This window comes from Merops nubicus, unplaced genomic scaffold (genome assembly GCF_000691845.1).
Source record: "Merops nubicus isolate BGI_N331 unplaced genomic scaffold, ASM69184v1 scaffold40272, whole genome shotgun sequence".
Classification (NCBI taxonomy): Eukaryota; Metazoa; Chordata; class Aves; order Coraciiformes; family Meropidae; genus Merops; species Merops nubicus.
Genome location: NW_008592306.1, coordinates 25,238 through 46,890, shown reverse-complemented (window position 1 = coordinate 46,890; position 21,653 = coordinate 25,238). Strand labels below are relative to the sequence as shown.

The window sequence follows — 21,653 nt, the reverse complement described above, 5'->3', positions numbered from 1 at the left end:
GACCTAAACCCAGTCTTTGTATCTGATCTCTGTGTGATGCTTTCTTATTTCACTTTTTTTTTTGTTCCTATAGATCACAGTAGTTGTAGAGAAAGGGGGAGAACTGAAGAGAAAGGCAGAAATATAGAGAAGTGAAGATTTGCTGGCCTTGTAGAAAGTATCAGTAACTATAGTGACAAGAAAGTAGCAATCAGACAGCAATGTCCACATATCATTTAACTCCATATGCTTTCCACACTCCTTCCCAAAATTTAAGTTGCAAAATGTCAAGGAGAAATATGGTGTACCAGATGTATGTAAGATGCTTTGGAGCCAAATTAAATAAATAAATAGAAATTCTTCCCGTCCTCACTGTTACCTTCCAATACCAGTTACAGCTTGATAGGCAATGCCAACTTTACTGGGTTTTCTGCCATTATTAGATGGGTTTGGCTTGACTGATCCAGTGTTTTGAGGTGCTGTAGTTCAGTCTGGAAGATCAGGCTTCTCTGGTAGCTTTCCTGGAAGATGTTAAAAATATGCATGTCTTGGAGGAGTGTCAAGACAGATCTATCTAATCTATTTTACACAGGCAGTCAAAACCAAGACACATTTTTGAAATGGCCCTGTTCTCTCAGTCATTTAACTAGTCTTTTATTTACTCCTTACATTAGTTTCTGCCAGAATCCCCAAGTTTTCAATGCATCAAGTTAACATGGAGAATATTAAGGATTAAACTGTTCTTCCTCATAGAGGAATTAGGATTCTGTGAAAACCTTCAGATCACTTGATGTAGGCTCCAAGTTTGTAAGGAGGATCCTAAAGGAGAAGTTGAGGGGGTGAAAGTATTGTGAGCCTTGCTTGAAGGCAGGAGGCTGTTTACAGTTATTCACCATTTCTGACCAAAGTACAGTTTAGATACGTTTTGTTACTGGTGTCCATGTCAAACCTTTTTACTTCAGAAGATAGGACTGGCGATGTACTGGGAAGAAACTGGAGGGATTATTTAGGGGGCAAGGGGAAGCTGTCCTAGAGGGGGATGGTGACAGGAAGGGTTTGCAGTTGACTGAAGAAGGGAGGCATGCAAGGGGCAGAGTTGAGACCGCACACTGTTTTGAATATTTTAATTGCATGTATATCATTAGACCTGTGCATTTAAATAAATAACAGTAACACTTCCCAAATAACCAGTGTCATCAAAGGAAAAGGTGTTTGTTTTGTTTTGTTTTTTCAAGAATAGAAATCCGAGTTTGTGTATTATGAAAGCTTTTCATGTTAAATTACATCTTGCAATATCACTGTTTTCCTATACATAACTGAAGTGATTTCACTGCTTGCTGGATTTCTTATGCTTGTTCAAATGCACTTCTTGCAAATCTCTTGGCCTGGGTGATGATATTCATCCTTCATTTCACCCCATCTAGGTCTGAGAGTAAATAGCCACAAATAGATAGCACCTTTGTATTCAGTGTCCTGTGCTCTCACATGGGCACAGAAATGTTGGTGGGACCTTTATTACTGCAACACATCACATACAAAGTTCAGATGACTCGTCTTGAAGATGCAGTGACTACCCCAACTATGCTAATGTGCCATATGAGAAATTTGGGAACATAATATGAGCAATACTGAAATAATTATGTCCAGTTTGTTTTTTAGGCATGTTTGCAATCCAGCTGTTTGTAGAGTTGAAAACTACTGTTGTTGTTTTAAGTCAACATGACAGAATTCACCTTCTGTTAATGTGCAGATTTACAATTAAAATGCTATGTAATTTGGAATTCCATTCGTATTTGCAGTCCATGAACGAAAGAAAAGTTCAGGGAAGAAGTCTGCAAATTTATATAGTTACTTATCCACTTACTTATGATGTTTGATACTTATTCCTATATATTAGTTACCATCTAAAATATTAAAGGGTTTCTATAAGAATAGAATCTTCCTGTAAGAGTTTTTTTTTACTTACACGGTTGTTCAGTATGATAAAGTGAAGCATAGCAAGTCATTTTCATATACTGGAGAAATAAATATGAGTGCTACACTTACATCTTACTTTCTATTTCAAGGCTTCTGGAGCAGCTGGAAAAACAGGAAGTTTAGGGAAGAAACCTGGTGAGTCATATGTTGTGACAGCACCTTATATCTGTTCTTAAGTACTTAAGTTCCATGAGAACAAAACTTTTTTTCATAAAAAAAAATTATGTTTGCTCTTGGTTGTTTTCTAGTAATTTGCCCTGATCAATACTGTTGTCTATAATAAAATAATGAATAACCTGTCAATCATTCCATTTAGCATGTATCGATCACTAAATATCATGTAGCTAGAGAATAAAAATCTCCTTGGCTTAAAAATTAATGTTACCCTTCAAGACAGATTGCTGAACAGAACAATGGAAGCTTACAAAAAGCCCAAGTGTACCAGGGCTTCTGAAAATAGGAGTACACATTCTTCCCTGTGGTTTTACAGCATTTTGCCCAGAATGCTCCACAGTATGGTATACATACATAGGCTCTATGAGCTCTTGTGCCTGCTTCTCATTTCCGAGAGCACGTAACCTCATATCCATGCTGCGTAGCTTATTGCCTGCCAAGCCTGCTGGTATTGTAGAGGGTCATGTTGCAGGTTACTTTCTTGGCTAGAAGGAGGTCCCTTGGCTCTTGAGGTGGTGGGGGCTGTCCTTCCAAACAGCCATTGTGCTTCCAAAGACCATTAGAAAAGTGCTTTCTCTGCCATTGGCAGGCATTTGTAAACCTTCCAGAAGATACCTCTTTTAAAAATTGATTTATTTGTATTTATTTCCTTTTGTACCAAAAAGATCACTTTGTGTTGAGCTGAACTAAACTAAATAGGGGATGCTCCGTGCTTCTGTGCTGTCCTTTCCTCTGAGGCTTATTCAGTTGCATGGTGAGGTGGTTTAAGGTTGTCATCTGCCAAATCTTGCCTTAATTCCATACACATACACATACACATGCATATGCATGATTTGTTTTGTGGGGAAGAGGTTTTGCTGTCTCCTTGAACTGGTTCCCTGTGTAAGAGGAGCAGCCCCAACTTCATTTGGCTTATTTTACCTTGACAGAGGAGCAATGGGCTGCTCTTGTCAAACCCTACTGCTCCGTCTATGGAAAGAAGAGTTTGAAAGTAAACTACTCCTGCCTTTTCTAATGCCCACTTGCATGATTAAAAATAGTTATGTTAACAGATACGAAGCTCGAGAGAGGCAGACAAGAACAGAGATCTGGAAAACCTCTAGAAGTGATACTTGGTAGGAACAATGAGAAGATATTTATAGGGCTTGCTGTATTTTCCATCCATGGGAGGGTGGTGAATGGCAGGACTTCAGCTTAGAGTATCAGTCTTATAATTGCTGGTCTCCTGGTTTCAAACTTTCAGTGGAAACTTGGGGGGTTGTTGAGAAAAGCTGTGTTCAGAATCTTTCAGAGTTTAAGAACAGTTTGGGAACAGTCCTTCCTGTTTTTCAGCAAGGAGATTCATGGATGGTTTTGCAATAAATGAGCTGCGAGTGCTCAGCCAATATAAACGACATGCTAATGAACAAGATGAAATATTCCTGTTTATTCTAGAAGCAGCAGGAGAAGTGGGTGGGAGTTGGTAGCAGTGTGTTTTGGACGGCAAGGGAAAAGAAACTGCTCTCTGCAAATTTAAGCAGCAATATGAGGACAATTATATCTGTGAGAAGGATATTTTTTTATCCCCCTATATGTACCTGTTTTAGCAGAGGCCACATTTTTTGCCCTGGACTGTAACTGAATTAGATCTTTTCTTAGTAACTCAAAATTTAAGTCCTTCCTGGAAGGAAAGCTATTTCTGGGGCGGGGGGTTTTTTTGTTTGTTTCTTTTTTTGCCTTTTTAACTTTTTTTGCTGAGTTGTTTTCTCTAACTTGCTGTTTCTCTGTACACATGCCAGTGCTGAATGTTAAACTTGTAATTCATTTTGTGAGCTATTTAACACACAGGCCGCAGTAAAAGTTTTTTATGCTGCTGGTTGGTTAAAGAGGGTGTCTGATACTTGGAGCCTTGTATCACCTCATTGCAGATAAAAATGAGATGCAAGGTATAAGACTTTTTTCCTCTTTCAGTATGATATACTGAATATTATAATTGCCATGGTAATGAAGAGGTGTTTTGCCTGACTTAAAAAAAAATTAAAAGAAAAATAGAAATGTTGTCCAACTCCCCCAGTTAATTTGTTTGTTTGTTTTCATTTTGACTCCTGAATGCCTCTAGGGTGGAGGAATGAATGTGATTCTGTGGAAGAACCTGCAGATGCAGGGAGCTTGCAGACTCCCTAGCAGTACAGCCATGTTTGCTGTCAAATAGCTTGCTGGCTTTGCCTTCGTACAGGGCAGATGCTGCTGCTGCCGCCTTTTCTCTGTGTAAACCTTTCTGCTCACCTGTCATCACCTCCTGTATTTCATTTAGAAATTCCTTCTTCTGTCATCTGCTTTCACATTTTGTGTGCTGCCTAGTTCCAAATCCGGGTTTAAAGCATCTTTCTGCCTATCAGCTGCTGGCTTTTTCATCACCTCTTTGGTTCCCGCTCTGTGCGCCTGCCTCTCCCTTCTTTGGGTTACCGTGAGGGAGGTTCTGCTGTAGTTAATTCTGCGTGTGTCATCGTTCGCTGTGACCTCAGGCTGCTTCTCATATCTCTGCTTCTTCATCCTCCTTATGTTATCCACTTATAACTTGAGTGCTTCTCTGACCACTTTTAATTCCCCTAATCATGCTTTTTTTCTGAATGTTAAGTAAACCATCTGATTGTTTTCCTGGCGGTCTTCAAATCGCCTTGTGCTTTCTTTCCTGCAACAAAACCTCCCTCTGTTTCAAGGGAGTTGGCTTTGTGGTTTCCTCTGCCTACAACTGCCTTTTGAATGATTGCTCCCTTTCTCTGTCATGCCAGCAGACTCCCCCCTCCTGTCCCAGCCTGTGGGTGATGTGTTGCTCCTGAGTGCCTTGGCTGTTTCTCTTGGCTGCAGGAAGTTTGGCACTTGTTGACAGAGAGGGCCAAGTAGGACGGTGCCCAGCAGTGTGCTACTTTCTGCCCACGAGAAGCTGGAGACCACTTCTGTGCACTTGCTCCCTTTAGCCTCATTCCCTTTTGCTGTCTTTGCTGTGTTGACTGCTAGTCCACCTCACACTCACTGTCACATTCCCTTCTGTTGCTTTAGAAAGGGGCAAACTGATGGCAGGTGTGACCTTTTTCTGCTTAGTCTTCCAGTGACAGCTTTTTAGAGTGCACAAGATTGAAAATATTTGCAAACAGTAATCATATGTGAAAATAACTGATACAGATTTTTTTTTCCCAGATTTTGAAATAAAAGGTGAAATATCAAGTAGTGTATTGACCTGTGATCAGATAATTGCTGAGGTTTTAAATTATGCTGGGTGTCTTTGCACTGAAGCAGTTGAGTCACTTTTCTGTGATCTTATACTACCAGCTCTGCTGTGGGCTTGTTCTAGGATGATCTTAGACACAACCATAACCAGTCAAACTCACATGGCCTGTTTGATGGTCCCCTATTTTGTTTGATACATTGCCAAATAAAAACCTCCTTTGTCTTAAACACAGGGTCAGAATTTACTGTTCCAGGAAAGGTTTTTCATAAAACTGAAAAACTAAATTTCCCATCCTCCCAAAAACCCACAACCCCACGGTCATGTTGTTGAGAAGTATACTTAAGTGATGAATGACTGTGTACGGGTATCCTAAACTGTTTTCATCAGCAACAACACTACTTTTGTGCCGATTTACAACTAAAGAAGGCAAAAAAAAATTGCCCCACAGATTCCCTTTAACTCATGCCTATAAAGGGACTATGTAAATGTAGCAGCCTAAAAGGTTTAGCTTACCAAAAGTAAAAAGTTTCCAAGTCTGCCATCTTTTACTTATGAAAGGTTTCCAGTTACTGTAGTATTAAATATGTTCTCCATCACCCTAAACATGGTTTGATGATATGCTAAACCTGACTTAAAAGCTCTCAGCAGGACATCAAAATACTTACAGCCACTTATGAGCTCCTGTCATTTCAAATTGGTTCCAAAAATGGGCTAACCCTGACAGACTTTGTGGTGAGTAAGTTATAATCTGTCTTTGTACCACTGCTGTAAAATGGAGTAAACTTCATTGTCTGCTTTGGCTAAAGTAACAGGGAGAAAATTGTGAGCTCACGGTTCTCTGTCAGATTCTTGCTGGTTAGGTGATCAAATAGGGCACCACTTTTATATTGATGCTCATGGAATAAGTATTTAAATATAAATCCTGTTTGTTACATTTTAAAAACTTTCCTTTTTTTTTGTCTGGTCCAGTGGTGAAAAATTTTCTGCAGGCCTTCATTAGTTTGCACTTCTGTTACTGCAATTTCTTCATTATATTGTCATCAACATATATCTCCTTTTTCTAGGGAGCTTTGTCCAGCTGTATTCATTGGAAAATAGTATTGACACTTTTAAGAGCCATATAGCTCTAATGATGGTCATTATTCTTCTCTATTTCAAGTATCTTTTTATATCTTAGCCATAGAGCTGCTGCACATCTGTTTTATTGCTGTAGTGCTATGAACTTCTGATCTGTTTTATAATTACCATAAATTTTTCATAAAACTAGATAAATACATAACAATTTTATGGAAGGAAATACAAAATGGATATATGGATATAATAGCAGAGTTAATGTTGTATAAAATGTGTTCAGGTTCTTCTAAATTAACTTTTTTTTTTTTTTATCCCCCTGCTTTGACAGAAATTGCCCAAGTTATTGCCTCTTACACAGCAACGGGTCCAGAACAGCTTACTCTTGCTCCTGGTCAGTTGATTCTTATCAGAAAGAAGAATCCAGGTGGCTGGTGGGAAGGAGAGCTCCAAGTTAGTTACTGGGTTTTGTTTTGTTTTTTAAATAAAATTCTATGTTAAAAGAAAATTGTAATTTTTAATAGTTCAAAATGATGAATGCATCAATTATAAATAGTTTTGAAAATGTTTTGCAATTAAGCATTCATAAGTAAAATGCCTTTACAAAAATACACATACATTCCAATTCCTTGAACTTAAAGTAACTTTGGAGGACAACAGGAGGAAGCCATCGTGCCTTGTTGTAGGTCAGGGTTACCCTTGTCACAAATCAAAGCCAGCTACCACTTAGTTTAATGGAGAAGAGTGAAAAAGAATGGTTTCTGGTGCAAGCAGCACATGGGAGAGAGCTTTAATGCCGTATTAAAAGATAATAAAATCTTTTAAGGTGGGGTTTTTTTTGAGTAGAATTTGACAATTTGGAAACGCTGATTCTCAATGACTTTCAGTGGCCAAGCTCTTCCCCCTCTCCTCCAGTACTGAAGTTTTTGAACTCCAGAATGAAGTTTTGGTTGGGTTTGGTTTTTTAACAGGGAATATTACTTGAAAGAATGTAATTTATTTTTGCAATGCTGGTGCTCTAACTCACTCAAATATTTTTTCCATGTTACTACCTGCCTATCACCTACCTGATAATATTTTTTTATCTTTTGTGGAGAAATCCTCTTCCAGGTTTGCTTTGGCTTTCATTTTCATTGGCCTTTGTGTTGTTCTTGACTTGTAGCTTTAAAGAGTCTCATTATGGAATGTATTTTAAGATAGCAAATAAACTTCACTGGGCAAGAGCTGTCACAATTACCACTTAATAGCTAATTTGAGGATTATTTTTTTAATTAATTTTTTGATTGTGTAACTACTCATGTAGCTTTGGATACCGTCCTGTCTTGTATATGGTTTTACAAGTTGGTTTTTTTAATTCATTAGCAATCCCCTACTTATTCTTTTCATTCTCCTGTTCCAACACTGTAATACTAGGTCTTGTCCTTTGTTAGATGAGTACAAGGGCTAATGCAGCAGTTTGGTGACATGGATTGAGGAACGGATTAAAGCTAAAAGCAGGAACCTGCCCCCAAAGCAGTGAAATGATGACAAGATTGGAGAAGGGCACTAATGTTGACTTGTCTTTATGCGTTTAATTTCAAAGTGACAGATTTTTTTAGAAATGTTTGTGCAGTTCAGTTTCAGCTTCACGTAAATTTTGATGATAAAGCAAATGGATTAAGCATTAAATTACCAGGTTTAATGCAGTCTGCCAGAATATCTTAAAATGAATGATCTAGATACACTTTAGAGTTTCAGTAAAGACAAAGAGGAAAGGAAGTAGTTAGTGTATGTTAGATGCCTTTTGTCACTAAAATTAACATCTGTTTTGGTTTTGAAGGCAAAATTCTACATGACCCAAATTCCAGCCTTATTCTAAAAACACAGGAAGAGAATAAATAGTTAAAGTAATTCTTAGCACAGATTTAAAAGCTGAGATTTGATTCAAAGCAAGGATTTTTCTTCTGGTTTTGTTTGCATGAACAACGCACTTGGTGGGATAACAGGATGCAGTTTCTATCGGATTTCTGTCCTGCTTTGGTAACACAAACTCCGTCACCCTGGCTTGGCCCTGCAGTTCCTGTGTCCCACTGTCCTGTCTCTGACAATGACTTGCTGTAGCTGCATTGGGGATGGCAGAGTGCTGCTGTAGGGGGGTGTATGGTGGTAACCTGGGGCTCTCTCAGCACACCACACACACACCCCAACCACACACACACCAGTACATGTGCACCACATTTTCATACTGGTGTTCTCTGATGACCTTAGGCATGAGAACTTCCAGTATACTTTCCAAAACCTTAGCATATGTTCATTAGGAGCATTTAGACAGTGGCTATCCATATGTATTTGAAGTTGCCAAAGCTTAATTTTTTGTTTGATTGGGATCTGGCTTTGGCATTTTGTATCTGAATATGAAGTTTACCCATTTTTTTTTCTTGCCATAATGTTTTGCTGTTCTTCTAGCACTTGGTTAATGTGACATACGTTTATACTATGTCTGCTGTTTAGGCAGGAGAAGCTATTAAAAAGCTTACCTTTTTTCTTCTAAAGAAATAGTATCTAATTTGGATTCTTAATCTCTACTAGGTATCTATTTTCTTAATCGTATCTAGATATCTAATGCAATTCTTTGCATAATGAAAAATCATTTAAATGCTGCCACTCAATGCAATAATTAGCCTGATATTCTAGAGTTATGGTGTAAACAGAATCAGGAGAAATCTTTCTGAAGAATCAGGACTGTAGAATTAATGCTAAAGCACACAAAGCAGGAACACTGTTAAGTGAAAAATCACTCAAATTAGTAGTAACTACTGTTTAGGTACTATAAAGTGCTATTTAGATATTATACAACCTTATTTCTTGTAATACAAGTATCATACTACTACACTATTTCCACAAAAATAGCTGACATTTTCCTTATAACATGCACTGTTCTTATTCTAAAATAGTTTGTGTGATTGCAAGCAGTTAAAATACTGGCTGCATTACGGTGGCAAGTTGGATCTATGGATGTGCTTAATCCTCATAAAAGAATTGTTTTTTCACTAGGCACGAGGGAAGAAACGGCAGATCGGATGGTTCCCTGCTAATTATGTGAAACTTCTGAGCCCTGGTACCAGTAAAACTACACCAACTGAGCTACCTAAATCAACAGCATTACCTTCAGGTAAGCGATGCAGTTGCTTTGACAAAGTTGCTTTTGTAATGAGTGTCATTTACAATAGGACTTGTAAAAATAGTTACAGATATTCAATAGGATATTTAGTATATGCTATCCTAGTCACTTTGGTTACACTCTTCATTTTTTTTATTTTTCTTTTAAATGAGAAAAATGTGTGATTGGTTGGTATATTTATGTGGTGGTTGGGTATGAACTGTAGAGTGCTAAAAAGCCATCGGTGGCATTACATCTTAGAGTAAAGCGTTCCAATTATCAGTCCTGTTTCTTTAGAAGAGTTGTAGTAAAGGAGATTCTAAAGATTGAGGATGCTCAATGAGCTTAACAGTTGAAGCACGTTTCATTCAGAACCTTTTTTTTAAGGTGGAGAGTGAGAAAACAATGAGGATGTAGTTTTTTTGTCCTGTATAGCTGCTTACTTTAAAGTTTATGAAAGGACACAATAACATTAGACCATTATATTTTTTAAACTAGTTGTTTTAGGTCCACCACAGGCAATACCAGACAGTCCTGTCAGTCTACTGTAAGGTATAAAGGCAGGCAGAAGGCTGAGAACAAAAAGTTCATTCCCTGTCACTGTTTCAGCCTTGAACCATTTGGGGCTTGTGAGTTGGTATAGTACTAACTGAACAGGATTCTTGTCAATCAAAAACATGTAGAATGGATGTATTTTCTTCCATAAACCACCCAAAAGACTTGTTGTGGTTATCTATCATCTACTTGGATTTAGTTTAGGGTGGCAGGGGGCAAAAGCTTGCTGCTTCCCCCGGCCAATTTTTGACTATCATTAAAATGAAATAAATGTTTCTAAATGAAAAGTGATGGGATTTTATTTTGTTTTGTTTTACTTATTTCAGTTTGATTTTTCACACATGCTGATAAAACTTTTACAGAATAACTTTTTAGCACTTTTTTCATCGTCTGCAGAACATAAAAATCTTAATTACATTAATTTCTGTCAAATTCAACTTTGTTGCAGACCTTTTGTTTTGGAGGATGGAATAAGAATCTTATCTTTCCATTATGATAGATGACCTCACTAACTGTGTGGTTTATGTAAGAGGTTAATGCTTGAGAAGCATCTTCATAGTGGAATTTTGTTAGTGAGGAGACTTACTGTAGTAAAAAACATGGAAAGCCTAAAGAAAAGTATCTGCAAAGGCTGAAAAATGCCTGAGGTGGTGCATTAGGAAGGGTCCGTGAGTCTGCCATTACTGTCTGAGGTTTGGAGGTAGAGGAGAAGCTATATCCGGGAGCAACTAGTATCATCAAAACCTGTTTCTTTTGTCTTTTTTTTTTTTTTTTTAATGTATATGCTCAACATCTGCCATTCTGTAATGCGAACTGCATGACTTCAACAGCATATTTTTTAAATTCTGTTGCATGGGCACTTTTGCTTCATACTTTGAGGTTTTCTTAATTTCTGACTGCTTTATGTGTGTTCCCTTCCAAGCTTCTGTCACAAACACATCCTTCCTGGTGTTGAGAAATGAAAAGAACTGTTACTGCTGCTTGAAGCTAGTCAGGCTAAGGAAGTTCACAATATAGGAATAGTGGGAAATATGTTTCAACCATTCTGCTTATCTCAAGAAAAGCAACATCATAGATTGTATTGATCATGAGTATTCTATGAGAACCTGCTGTTGCAATAGGACTAGTATTAATCAATAGACAATCTTTCTAAAAAGGAAGCAAATATCTGAAAAGCACTGAAGCTCAGAGAAGTTAGGCTGTAGCTTGCTTCTGTATTTAGCAATGGCTTTTGGAGTTCAAAATAAGTAAAGAACGTTCTTGCTGGGGCTATGGCAAGAGCTTCCTGTATAGGACTAAGGTGTATTCTAAGCTTTGTGACCAAGTGTAAATAAGATCAAGGTGAGGTCACTGCTTCAGGTTCAATTGAGGAGTCCTATGTCTTCAAAAGTTCTCTTAAATTTCATCCCCAAGTATAAGGTGATGCTTGAGATCTCGCTGGACTATTTAGATATTCTGGTGATACTGTTAGGCAGCACCAGATTTCATACAGTTCTTTGAAGTAGAAGAGAATGATCTGAATGAAAAATTCTTGAAAGAAATTAACTTTAGAATGGGTTACAAATGTGTTAATTTACATATTGTATTCAGGGATGGCCTAGCTTAATTTTTTTATTGTTCTTAATGTCAATAATAACCTGTAAGCCTGTAACAAGAATGCTATAAAAGAGATTCACAGATCTTAAAAGTGAGAGGTGAAGATCTTAAAAGTGAGAGCTCACAAATTTGAACCTGTGTTAGCACAAAACTGCCTAAAACAAGGTACACCATAATATACATTCTCTAGAAATGCTGGTTTATCTCCAGTATGCCAGTGAAATGTATCAATGTTAGTTGATGTGCTGGATGTTACACAGGACAGTGAGTGCCCCTTTTTAATTTTTTTCCTTTTTTTTCCTTGTTTAGCAAGTAACAAAGATAAATATTGAAACGTATGCAGAGTCCTGCTACAGTTTTATTATGGTCTTTGTTAACAGACACAAAGTATTAATTAAAAAAGAAAGGTTGGATAATTTCTGAAATAGAAATTGAAGAAAGAGGAGCTACTTGACAAGTAAGTTGCTGGCTGAGCACAAGAATGAAAGTTTCAGGATTCGCATAATAGAGGGAACCTGACAGCAAGGCTGATTAGAAGTCTTATGTCTCAAGGTGACATACCAGAAGCTCTGTGACTTGGCATAAAGAAAATATCAGAGAAGCAGAAGAAATTATATATGTAAATAGTCCTGCTTTACAGTATTAAGAAAACTGCTGTATATAATTGAACTGAAACAGCTGTCTTCTGAGAACCAGGCAGCTTTAATGAGTTTCATACTAAGGAAACAGAAAATAGGCTGCTGGGAGCAGTCCTGTGGTGCCAGAAGGTCAGCTAAAATGGGCTTATGATGCTTTTTCTTTTTCTCATCCTTTCCAAGATCTTTGTCTTCCTAACAGCTCAGTGTTACTGTAAGGATATCACCATTGGCTTTCTCTGTAATTGTAGAGCTGTGTTGAGCATGTCAGGTGCTGAATTAGAAAAGAATGCCTTTTTCAGACTGCAGGTAGTGGAATTTAAAATGTTTCCCAGACTTTTCTGTCTGTTGACCAGTTCTGATGGAAAGGATACTTCTCAGAACAGGTTGGTGAGGTTACAAAATGAAATTTTTATAAATGTACAACAAATTTTGTGCTTTGGAGGGGGAGGAAACTTATAAAGGAAAAGAGAAATGTCAACAGAAAGCTACCATCCCTGAAGTGTTCGGCTTTTTTGCTGAAACCTTAATTTTTTCCCATCTCCTCCTGCTGTTGAGCAGTCCCAAACAAAAGTATCTTGGCTACAGTGCCAAGATTACACTGTTCTCACTTTGCACCGTGGCACTCTGCCTTCCCTAGTGTGATCCTGGCCCCTCAGAAAGCTGACTGAGGGAGCAATGCCGCTGGGAAAGTCCTCTGGGGCTTTTTTTCAGTAACCTGGAGCTAATTTGTTGAGGGCTAAGCACCGTTGCAGGGGCTCAGGAGGGGCAGGATTCAGATGAGCGTAGAGCCATGGAGCCACCCTGTGACATCTGCAGGGCGTGCAGCTGGTGTGTGCATAGCTCGTGTTCTGCCGAAACGTTGCCAGTGCCATAGACCTCTTCTTTTGTCTTACAGTGTGCCAAGTGATTGGCATGTATGACTACACTGCACAGAATGACGATGAGCTAGCGTTCAATAAAGGCCAGATTATAAACGTCCTTAACAAGGAAGACCCAGACTGGTGGAAAGGGGAGGTGAATGGACAAGTGGGTCTCTTTCCATCCAACTATGTTAAGCTGACAACAGACATGGACCCAAGCCAGCAATGTAAGTGACCCTCACTGCTGCCATGCTGTGATTACTTGTGTAGTACTTTAAGATGAAACATGCAGCATTGCTGTGATTCTGCTGTGGTTTGCAGAACTCAAAAGTTTCACCACTGCTGCACTTGTCAAAGTCTCTTTGAAGACCTTCTGTAATGCAAACCTTATTTTGTGTTTCTTTTATTTTTAGTTCCCATCCCCTTTGTAGCATGTGACCCTTTATCATTTTTGCACCATGCTGTTTACATGCCTGACTCATTTTCCTAGCTTGAATTTGCTCATTGTTTTGTTTTGCTTATGTGTTGTTTTCCTCCTTTTTCTAGGAATCATATGTTGTCCATCCCCCACTCAGGCTTGAAAGTCCTCAAAGAGACCCACTATCCCATATCACTGCCCAGAGGGATGATGGGAGATGCAGCCTTGATCATGTGGCTTCCAGCATGATCATCTACTGCCTTCTGAGTAGAAGAACACACTGCAGAGCAGTTTACCTCATTTTACATTAGTTGCATGTAATCGCAATGTTTGAGTTAATTACCTACAGATATAGACACAAAATTAAAATGAAACAAAAAAAAACACAAAAAAAATCAGAGGATAGTGGGTCCTTTTGTGGCTTTCAGAGTTACCAAACTAATTTTTCCACCTTTGCACAGGTGCTTTTAGTAGTTTTAAAATTATTTCAAAATTTATATATTTTAGCCTTTTAAAGGAAACGTATAAAATTTCTTCATTGCAATTTTGTTTGTGCAAAAAGACCCACTATCAAGGAATGCTGCATGTGCTATTAAAATTGTTCCAAATGTCCATAAATTTGAGACTTTTATGTATCTTTCTTTTTTATTGTTCACTTGTCCAGTGTTGTCAATATGTCCTTTTTTTTTCTTTTTTTTTTTTATTACAAAAGAACGGAAGGAGTTAAATCAGTTTAAGGAACTTTAAATGTGCCCAGTTATAGATAGGTATTTTGTTGTAGTTCTTGTACTGTATGTATCAGGTGTTCTCTGTTGAGTGTGTAATACATTGTGGAGAGAAGAAATTAACTTCCTTCCAGTGCAAGAGATATTAACCTTGCATAATGTTGTTATCCCAGTTATGTTATTTTGCACATTACTTGTAGCTGCATACAGTTAGAAAACACTCTGGTTTATGTTTGTCTCAGATGTTTCGTTCTTTGCATTTTCGTATCAGATATCAATAGAATGCTACATTCATGTGGGATTTGAGAATTAACTTCTTTATTTTCATCCTGGTTATGTGAAGTTTGATTTCTTGTTATTACCTTCTTATGGCTATGGAACAACACATTTTGAACAAGTCATTTTCCTGACAAGAAAGAATGTATAGACATATCTCCCTGCAATTAATTTCCAATGTTTACATTTTTTTAAACTAGACTGTGGAATTTATACAAATTAATATTAAATGGAGCTTACAGTCAGATTTATGTAGTAGATGTGCTGTAGCTAAGCCATGTTTGTCTTTCCAGCATTAGTTACATGCTCTTGATGAAATGCCTGGTGCTGTCAGTGCAGACACCCTCTCTTCCTAATGCCTCAAGCACAATATAACCGTTCTACTAATTACTTTACCATTTACTTATGTTCTGATTTATGTATTCCATTTGTTTCTAAATTTCATGCTGGCAGTGTTCTAGCATTTCTAATCCTACCCCATCTCCCTCCTTCTGACCCATCATGCGGTGCAAAGAACAAGTGAAGCTCCTAATTCAATTGCACTTCAGTATTTCATCAATATGAATGTAAATTATATAAATATATAAAAACTTGCAGCTTTAACAACTGTAATACAGCCTTTAAAATTAGTTACATGTATAGATAATTAAATTCTTCATATAAAAGATAGACTAAGATGTCTTTGTTGTCTTGTTGCTCTGTGCACATGGAATTCACCAAGTGGCATTAGTGCATGTAATGAATTTGCCACCAGAATAGCCTGAAGCCGACCTGTTGAATTTCAGAATGACACTTGTCTTGTTTCTTTGAATATTATATCAGTATAATTGCTCAGACCGACCATAATTATCTGCCACCTTTAGCACCTTTCTTTCTCAGTTCTAGTGGTTACAATGCTACATGTTACAAATCAGTTGGTATTTTTTGATGCTATACTGGTAGATGAATTAAGTATTCTTTGTTGTTTTACCATGGGTTTACATTGACTTGGGCTCTGTGTTTCATGCCAGAAGCTCCAGTCTCAAAACATGCACAATTGCACAGATTTTCTTTCTTTTTAGGGTAGTATTTAACATGCAAAAATTTTTCCTTCACCTCTCTGCCATTAAAAAAAAAAAAATCTTCTCTGTCATAGACACTTGCTGAAAAATATGCTGCCTGGTACAACAGAAATTGAACAGAACATAACACTTGTAATTTTCAGTGCCCATTGTTTTGCTTGCTGAGGATGATGTAGCCAGATATTACTCCACTATCTCAATATTTTGTGCATTAAAATGTTATTTTAATGAAAGGATATCTCTATTTTTCCCATTATGAACTGTTGTCTTGAAAGATTTATAACTTGACTAAAAACATCTGTCTTAAGGAACATTTTGGGGTTTATGGCTTCAGACCAGAAACATACTTTCTCTATATATTGAAATATTGGTAATACTTTGGATATAGGAGATTAAGATGCCGCCTTTTTTTTTTTTTTTTTTTTTTCCCATTACTTCAAGTGAGAAGAAAAATAAAGCTGTTACAATCAATTGCAGGCTACATGTTTTCTAACATGCTTCTTAAAAATGCTGAGAGTGATGCCTCGTGAAGAATTTCCAAAATCACAGTGCCCTAAAAGTTCCTGGGGTCAGTTTTCCACTGAAGTGAAGGCAACAGCCTGAAGTAGTCCCTTAGTAGACACACAGAAGGCACACTGGTGTATGTTGTGCCAGGGCTCCCCAGACAGAATAGTACTATGTACCACTCAACAGAACAACAGCTTCATCAGTCAGTCTCTTGTTCAGAGTAGTTAACTCACAAAACCTTCAAAACATGTTGGAAATGTCCTAGACGAAGATACTCAAACCATTGTGGCTTATATCGACATACATTGTTGAAGTACCTATAGTGTTTATTTACTCAATTATTAAAGATCTTAAGTGTACTACTGTAACTTGGCATGGTAGTGTTTAATCTTCCTCATAATCAGTGATTTCCCTTGAGTAGCCAGGAACAAGATTTTTTGTTTAGAGATGTATATATTTATAAGAAAGGGAGTGTGAAAGCAATTATTTAATAAAGAAAATGGATTATTTCCATCAAAAAGAATAGTTTGCAGGGTTGTGTCTCAATCCGGTTTTGACCCTCTCTCCCCCTTCCTGGTTCATATGAAAAGTTCTTTTACCTCCTAAGGCACACGGTCTCATCCCAAAGCCTCAGATCCAGACTGCAGCAAGCAAACCTCCTCCAAAAGAGCGCTGGCCTCCTGTGATGGCAACGTGCCCGCACTCGTGTTGTGGTTGCAAAGCCAACACGAATCCCAGTCAAGGCTGAAACGAGACTTAGACACACAAAAATAAGAAACCATTCAGATGATTTTAAATTTTATTTGTATCTTAAGGTAACATTAAGAAGAGCAGTCTCACTGCTGCCTAGTCAGTTGGATGCATTCTTTATATTAGCTTTCATGTGCCAAGTACCTTTTCCCTCCGTACAGGAGCTGTCAGTTGAGGGATGTAGAGGAGACTGGATTTAAAGACCATTCCAAGTAGGGACAGGGTTTTTGTTCACAGTTTTTCTGTTTACCTTGAGAAGAATTTCCTCTCTATTCAACTGATGAGGAAGAATTCCATTGAATGTTCTTTCAGGCAATTTGTTAATATCAACTCCAGTACTTTAAATCTGCCCAAGACAGCTCAGAGTCTGAAATACAGATTTATTAACAAGACCTTGTTTTATATTCAGAATTAGTTTTAATTTAAACCTCAATTCTTTTGGAGCTTCAGTGGCACCTGTTTCAGACCCTGTGAGCTGACTGAACACATTTTAAAATGACCTGCTACCGTTGTTATCTTCCTGCAAGGCAGCAAAATAACTGCATGTTCTGGTTTTATTCTCTGTTTTTTTGAGCAGTTCTTTTTAGTTCTTTGTGATTATTGACTCCAGCTATTGAACTTCATGTTAAATAGCTCCCTATAGGCAGTCCTCTTATAATTACAATAAATGGCTTATTTTAAACTTATTTTTAGACAGCTTCAGGAAATCAAGGGACAGCATATCTCAAATATTATTTAATCAGTTAAATTGCAACCTAAGTGCATGCACACAGAAAACTGGATTAAGCTGTTACTTAGCTAAATAGAGAGCACTTAGGGAACCTTTTGATTCTTAGCCCTGAAAGAACGTTTTCAGAAGATTGTCCTGGATGCAGTTAAAATGTAAATTATTTTCACAAAGATTTCATTTCCCACATGTAGACTTTACAGGCTTTTGTACTTGTTTGATAGCTTGCAGAGGAGTACTTTACCATGAATAAAAGGATTCATTTTGAATTATTGTCAATGTGAGGAGACATTGTGAGAGTTATCTTGACAATCTGGCGTAATCTAGTAACTTTACTAGTATGTGTAAATGTAATTCTGACAGATGCGACAGGTATCTATAGCTTGTTGCAGCGAGTTTTATAGCTGTTTCATTCCCCTCCCTGTTCTGCACATCTGAATTTGGAACCTTCTTTAAAAAAAAAAACAAAAACAATAAAACCCAAAAAGTAGCTCTGTAGTGCCCCTTCTCAGCATAAAAATCCACCTTGCAATGTCTGTGGAGAGCTGGAAACTAATTTGAATCAAACCTGTAACTTTTCTGTAACTTCTGTTAATCATGTGGAGCAACATAGAATAAGAAGTCAGATTTTAGGACAAGTTCAGTCTTGTGGAATAGTTTCAATTAAGCATTTCGTGGGAAAGGTACCTGCTAGTATCTAAAGGTAGAAAGATGTTTATTCCTGAGGTAGCTGTCCTAGAGCAAGTGGGCGTAGAGCTTTTAGAAGGCCTTGGGTTCCCTGTGGTCTTGTGGTGCTACGAAATCATTGATCACAGGATTTGGCTCCATTCTCTAGCACAAGTTTCTAATTTGTTCCTTCATGCCCTACCAACCTTTCTGAGTCTGACCCCACAGCAGCAGCTGGCCCGAGCAGCAGGAAGGAAGCTCTGTGCCTACGTGCCCCTCGGTGCCTGGCTCCTGCGCTCCGTCTGTCCAGGAACCAGCCATCCCTCACAGAATGCTGATCTGCTGCTGCCAGCTCAGCCAAGCACCAACCAGTGGGCAGCTGTGAACTGGTGCCACTGCTTGCCGAGTGCTGCTCTGAGCTGGACTCAAATCAGGGTCACTGAGAGAGGTTTTCTGTGCCCTGGCCTAGGTCATTGAAGCTGGATTCATCTTTTTTTCTATTGCAGTCATCTCTGTTAAGTGCAGTTTTCTCTGCTGAGTTGTTTCATATGTTGGAGTACTTCTGGATCCAGATGAGTGTTACAGTCAATCTGGTTTGATCCCTTCAATTTTTTTTTTTTTTTTTGTGGGGGGGAGAGGGGTAGAGAGGTGAAGATCTGAAGCCAGGAGAGATGATGGCTGGAAGTCTGCCAAGAAAGTGAAAAAATAACAAAATGTTTGTTCGAAGGTTTAAATTTTTAGAATGCTACATTTAGTTACTGCATTTCTGATTCCAAGTGAAGTACCTGTACAGCATTTTTATTTTTGAGGAAGGCAATATAAAATTGAACTGTGTAGTTTCTTCTGCTTGGATCCATGACTGATGCTCTTAACTGATGTCCTTATACTGTACAGTAAGTAGTCAGGTACTCAAGATAGGTCCTAAGTTATAATTCAGAGGTGACATTTAAAGTTACTTGAAATGATATAAACCAGTCTAGGAGTCAGATTGCTCTACCAGTTTATAATTTTAGATGCATGTCTGCCCTCACTCAAATTTGCCCCCAAGCAAATTCTGGAAAGAGACTGGTAGACATGTTCATTTTTTTTCTGAAAGGATGCACTAGGCTTCCTTCCCAGCTTTCTCACCTGTTCTTGTTCCCTCCATCCCTTGATTGAACACTAAAGCATTTTTTTCATAGAAAATAAGCTATTAACCTAAAACAATGCAGAAAGATTTTGCTATTGCAAAATGAAGGTGGTGGTAGTGTATCACAAGTGTATGTTGTTGAGGGCTACCCCAGGCATGTTCTAGAATTATTTAAAAAAAAAAAAATATGGAAAATCAAAATTGTTAAGAAGACCCTCGAGCCTGTTGCTTGGCCGGTGTGGATTGGCAGAGGCAATCCCTTCCACCTGACAACAGCTGACTGGTGCCAAACGGAGGGGGAGGAGGTGGTGGATGCGCGGGTGGTGACTGCTCGTGGCAAAAAAAGTAACACTTCATGTTTTGCAAGTGGGACTTTGCAGACTTGCTTCTTCCATCAATCTCCGAGGGAAATGCTCTGCTCTAAAAATAAATGGACGTACAATTCCAGTTGAGAACCATGCTGAAATCATTGCGAATTGCTGTGAAATGGGATTTAGCATCACAGAAGCTTAAGATGGAGAAGTCTGATCGCTAGGGTCTGTGCTGTCCTCAGCAAAAGCTTGAGATAGTCTCTCAGTGCAAGGCCCATCCCACAAGATATGTATGGGACATTGGTGGTTGCATCTGAAGCTAGCTGATCAGAAGACTGAATGGTGAAATGCTGTAATTAGAGTGGGGGAATGCTATCATGGTGTGCTGTTCCCCCCTGCTTAAGGTTTTGGAGGAAAACTGCTACAGTTTTTTACTACTTCTGGTTCCCCAGAATAGAACAGCCTTCTGTCTATTGTGATCTTGTCATTATGGACTGGGCCAGCAGGAGGTTTACAGTGAAACCTGGCAGTTACGTTGTTTAGAAAATCTTCCCAAATTAGCAAAAATCAGAAGTTGTGCGCATGTGTGTAGATCAGCAACTTCCACAGCAGAACATTCCTTTGGAAAAAACAGCCTCTCTTGAACATTGCTTTCAAGCTTAGTGGTTAGCGTGTAAAACCCATTTTTTCGGGGCTGACTTTGCACATAAAAGGGACAACACACTTACTTCTTCGAATCATATTTAAAATTACTTTTTACATTCGTAGAAGCCCTTAATCCTGCAGGTCCTATGGTGATATGAGGTCAAAGCATGGATTTCTATTTGCAGCATTTGCATGCTTGGTTCTGTAATTTCAGGCAGAGGAACCAGTCTGGTGAGTGTGTGCAAATGCCTCTGCTTGGGGTTGTACTGGTTGTTCAGTTAAAGGGCAGAAATTTGTGTATTCACAGTACTGTGGATATATGCCAAGTTTGCTATCGTAATTTCCCCATTCTTTTCTGAGTTAGCTACAATCTAGCAAAGGATTCAAAGAGAAAATATGAAAGAATGAGGCACTCAGTAACTGAAAAGACAAATGCCAGTGCCCGATTCTAAGTACCTGGGTGGCTGTATACATGAAGGACTATCTGTGTGCTTTAAGTCAGAAACATTAACCAGCCTGACACTGAGGTAAAGTCTCCTACTTGACCCACAGCAGAGCTTTCCCATCTGCTGGTGAAAATGTCTGATATCTAGGGTGCTTTCAAGCTCCTAGCAGGAGTCTTTTTTAGTGAACTGAATTAATGAATTATATTATTATAGTTGCAAGTGGAATTTAGGTGTTCATAAAAGTACTTTGCACAGTATTTTGGCATCCGTGAAAAACTAGCTAGAGCCCTATGGCCTGACATCTCCACTTGGAAAGGAACCCAGTTCTTCTATGGTGTTTTTACTACCGAGACAAGAAAAATGTTTGTGCTTGTGCACCTCATGAAGAAAACTCCTTATCAGAAAAGTGTCTCCTGCGTGTTCTGCTCAGATTGAAGCAAACTGTTTTCCCAAATATTTACTTTTCAGAAGAAGACCATCTGTTGAAGTTCAGAGAGGATAATTTACATCTCAGTTGTCTGACTGTCAAGATAGCCACTAAAATATATTATGATTCAAAATGTTAAATGCTTCCTCTAAAAGGTTAGTGGTTGGAAACCACAAATCAAACCAAGACCATCAGCATCTTTGAACAGTAAACTTCCCCAGTCCCTAGAGAAAAAAGAATTAAAACCTTCGTTCACTTTCAATGAAGCTGACAGTGCATGGGGAGAACTAGTTCTATTTATTAGACCTCTGACTTACATGATAACTACAGAAATGCTCTGAAAGCAGCCATTTATTAAACAGTAATGA

General features: G+C 38.2%; 1 protein-coding gene across 1 annotated transcript in view; it reads left to right on the top strand.

Annotated features, from left to right (window-relative positions):
• The window catches only part of ITSN1 (intersectin 1 (SH3 domain protein)), a gene marked incomplete at its 5' end in the record, with an annotated part of 51,322 nt that overhangs the window by 17,048 nt on the left and 12,621 nt on the right, over positions 1-21,653 (top strand). Inside the window, 4 exons of the mRNA XM_008935108.1 lie at positions 2,046-2,091; positions 6,741-6,862; positions 9,443-9,560; positions 13,233-13,424. Coding sequence (XP_008933356.1) covers positions 2,046-2,091; positions 6,741-6,862; positions 9,443-9,560; positions 13,233-13,424 — 478 coding nt within the window. The remainder of the gene's footprint in view (positions 1-2,045; positions 2,092-6,740; positions 6,863-9,442; positions 9,561-13,232; positions 13,425-21,653) is intronic.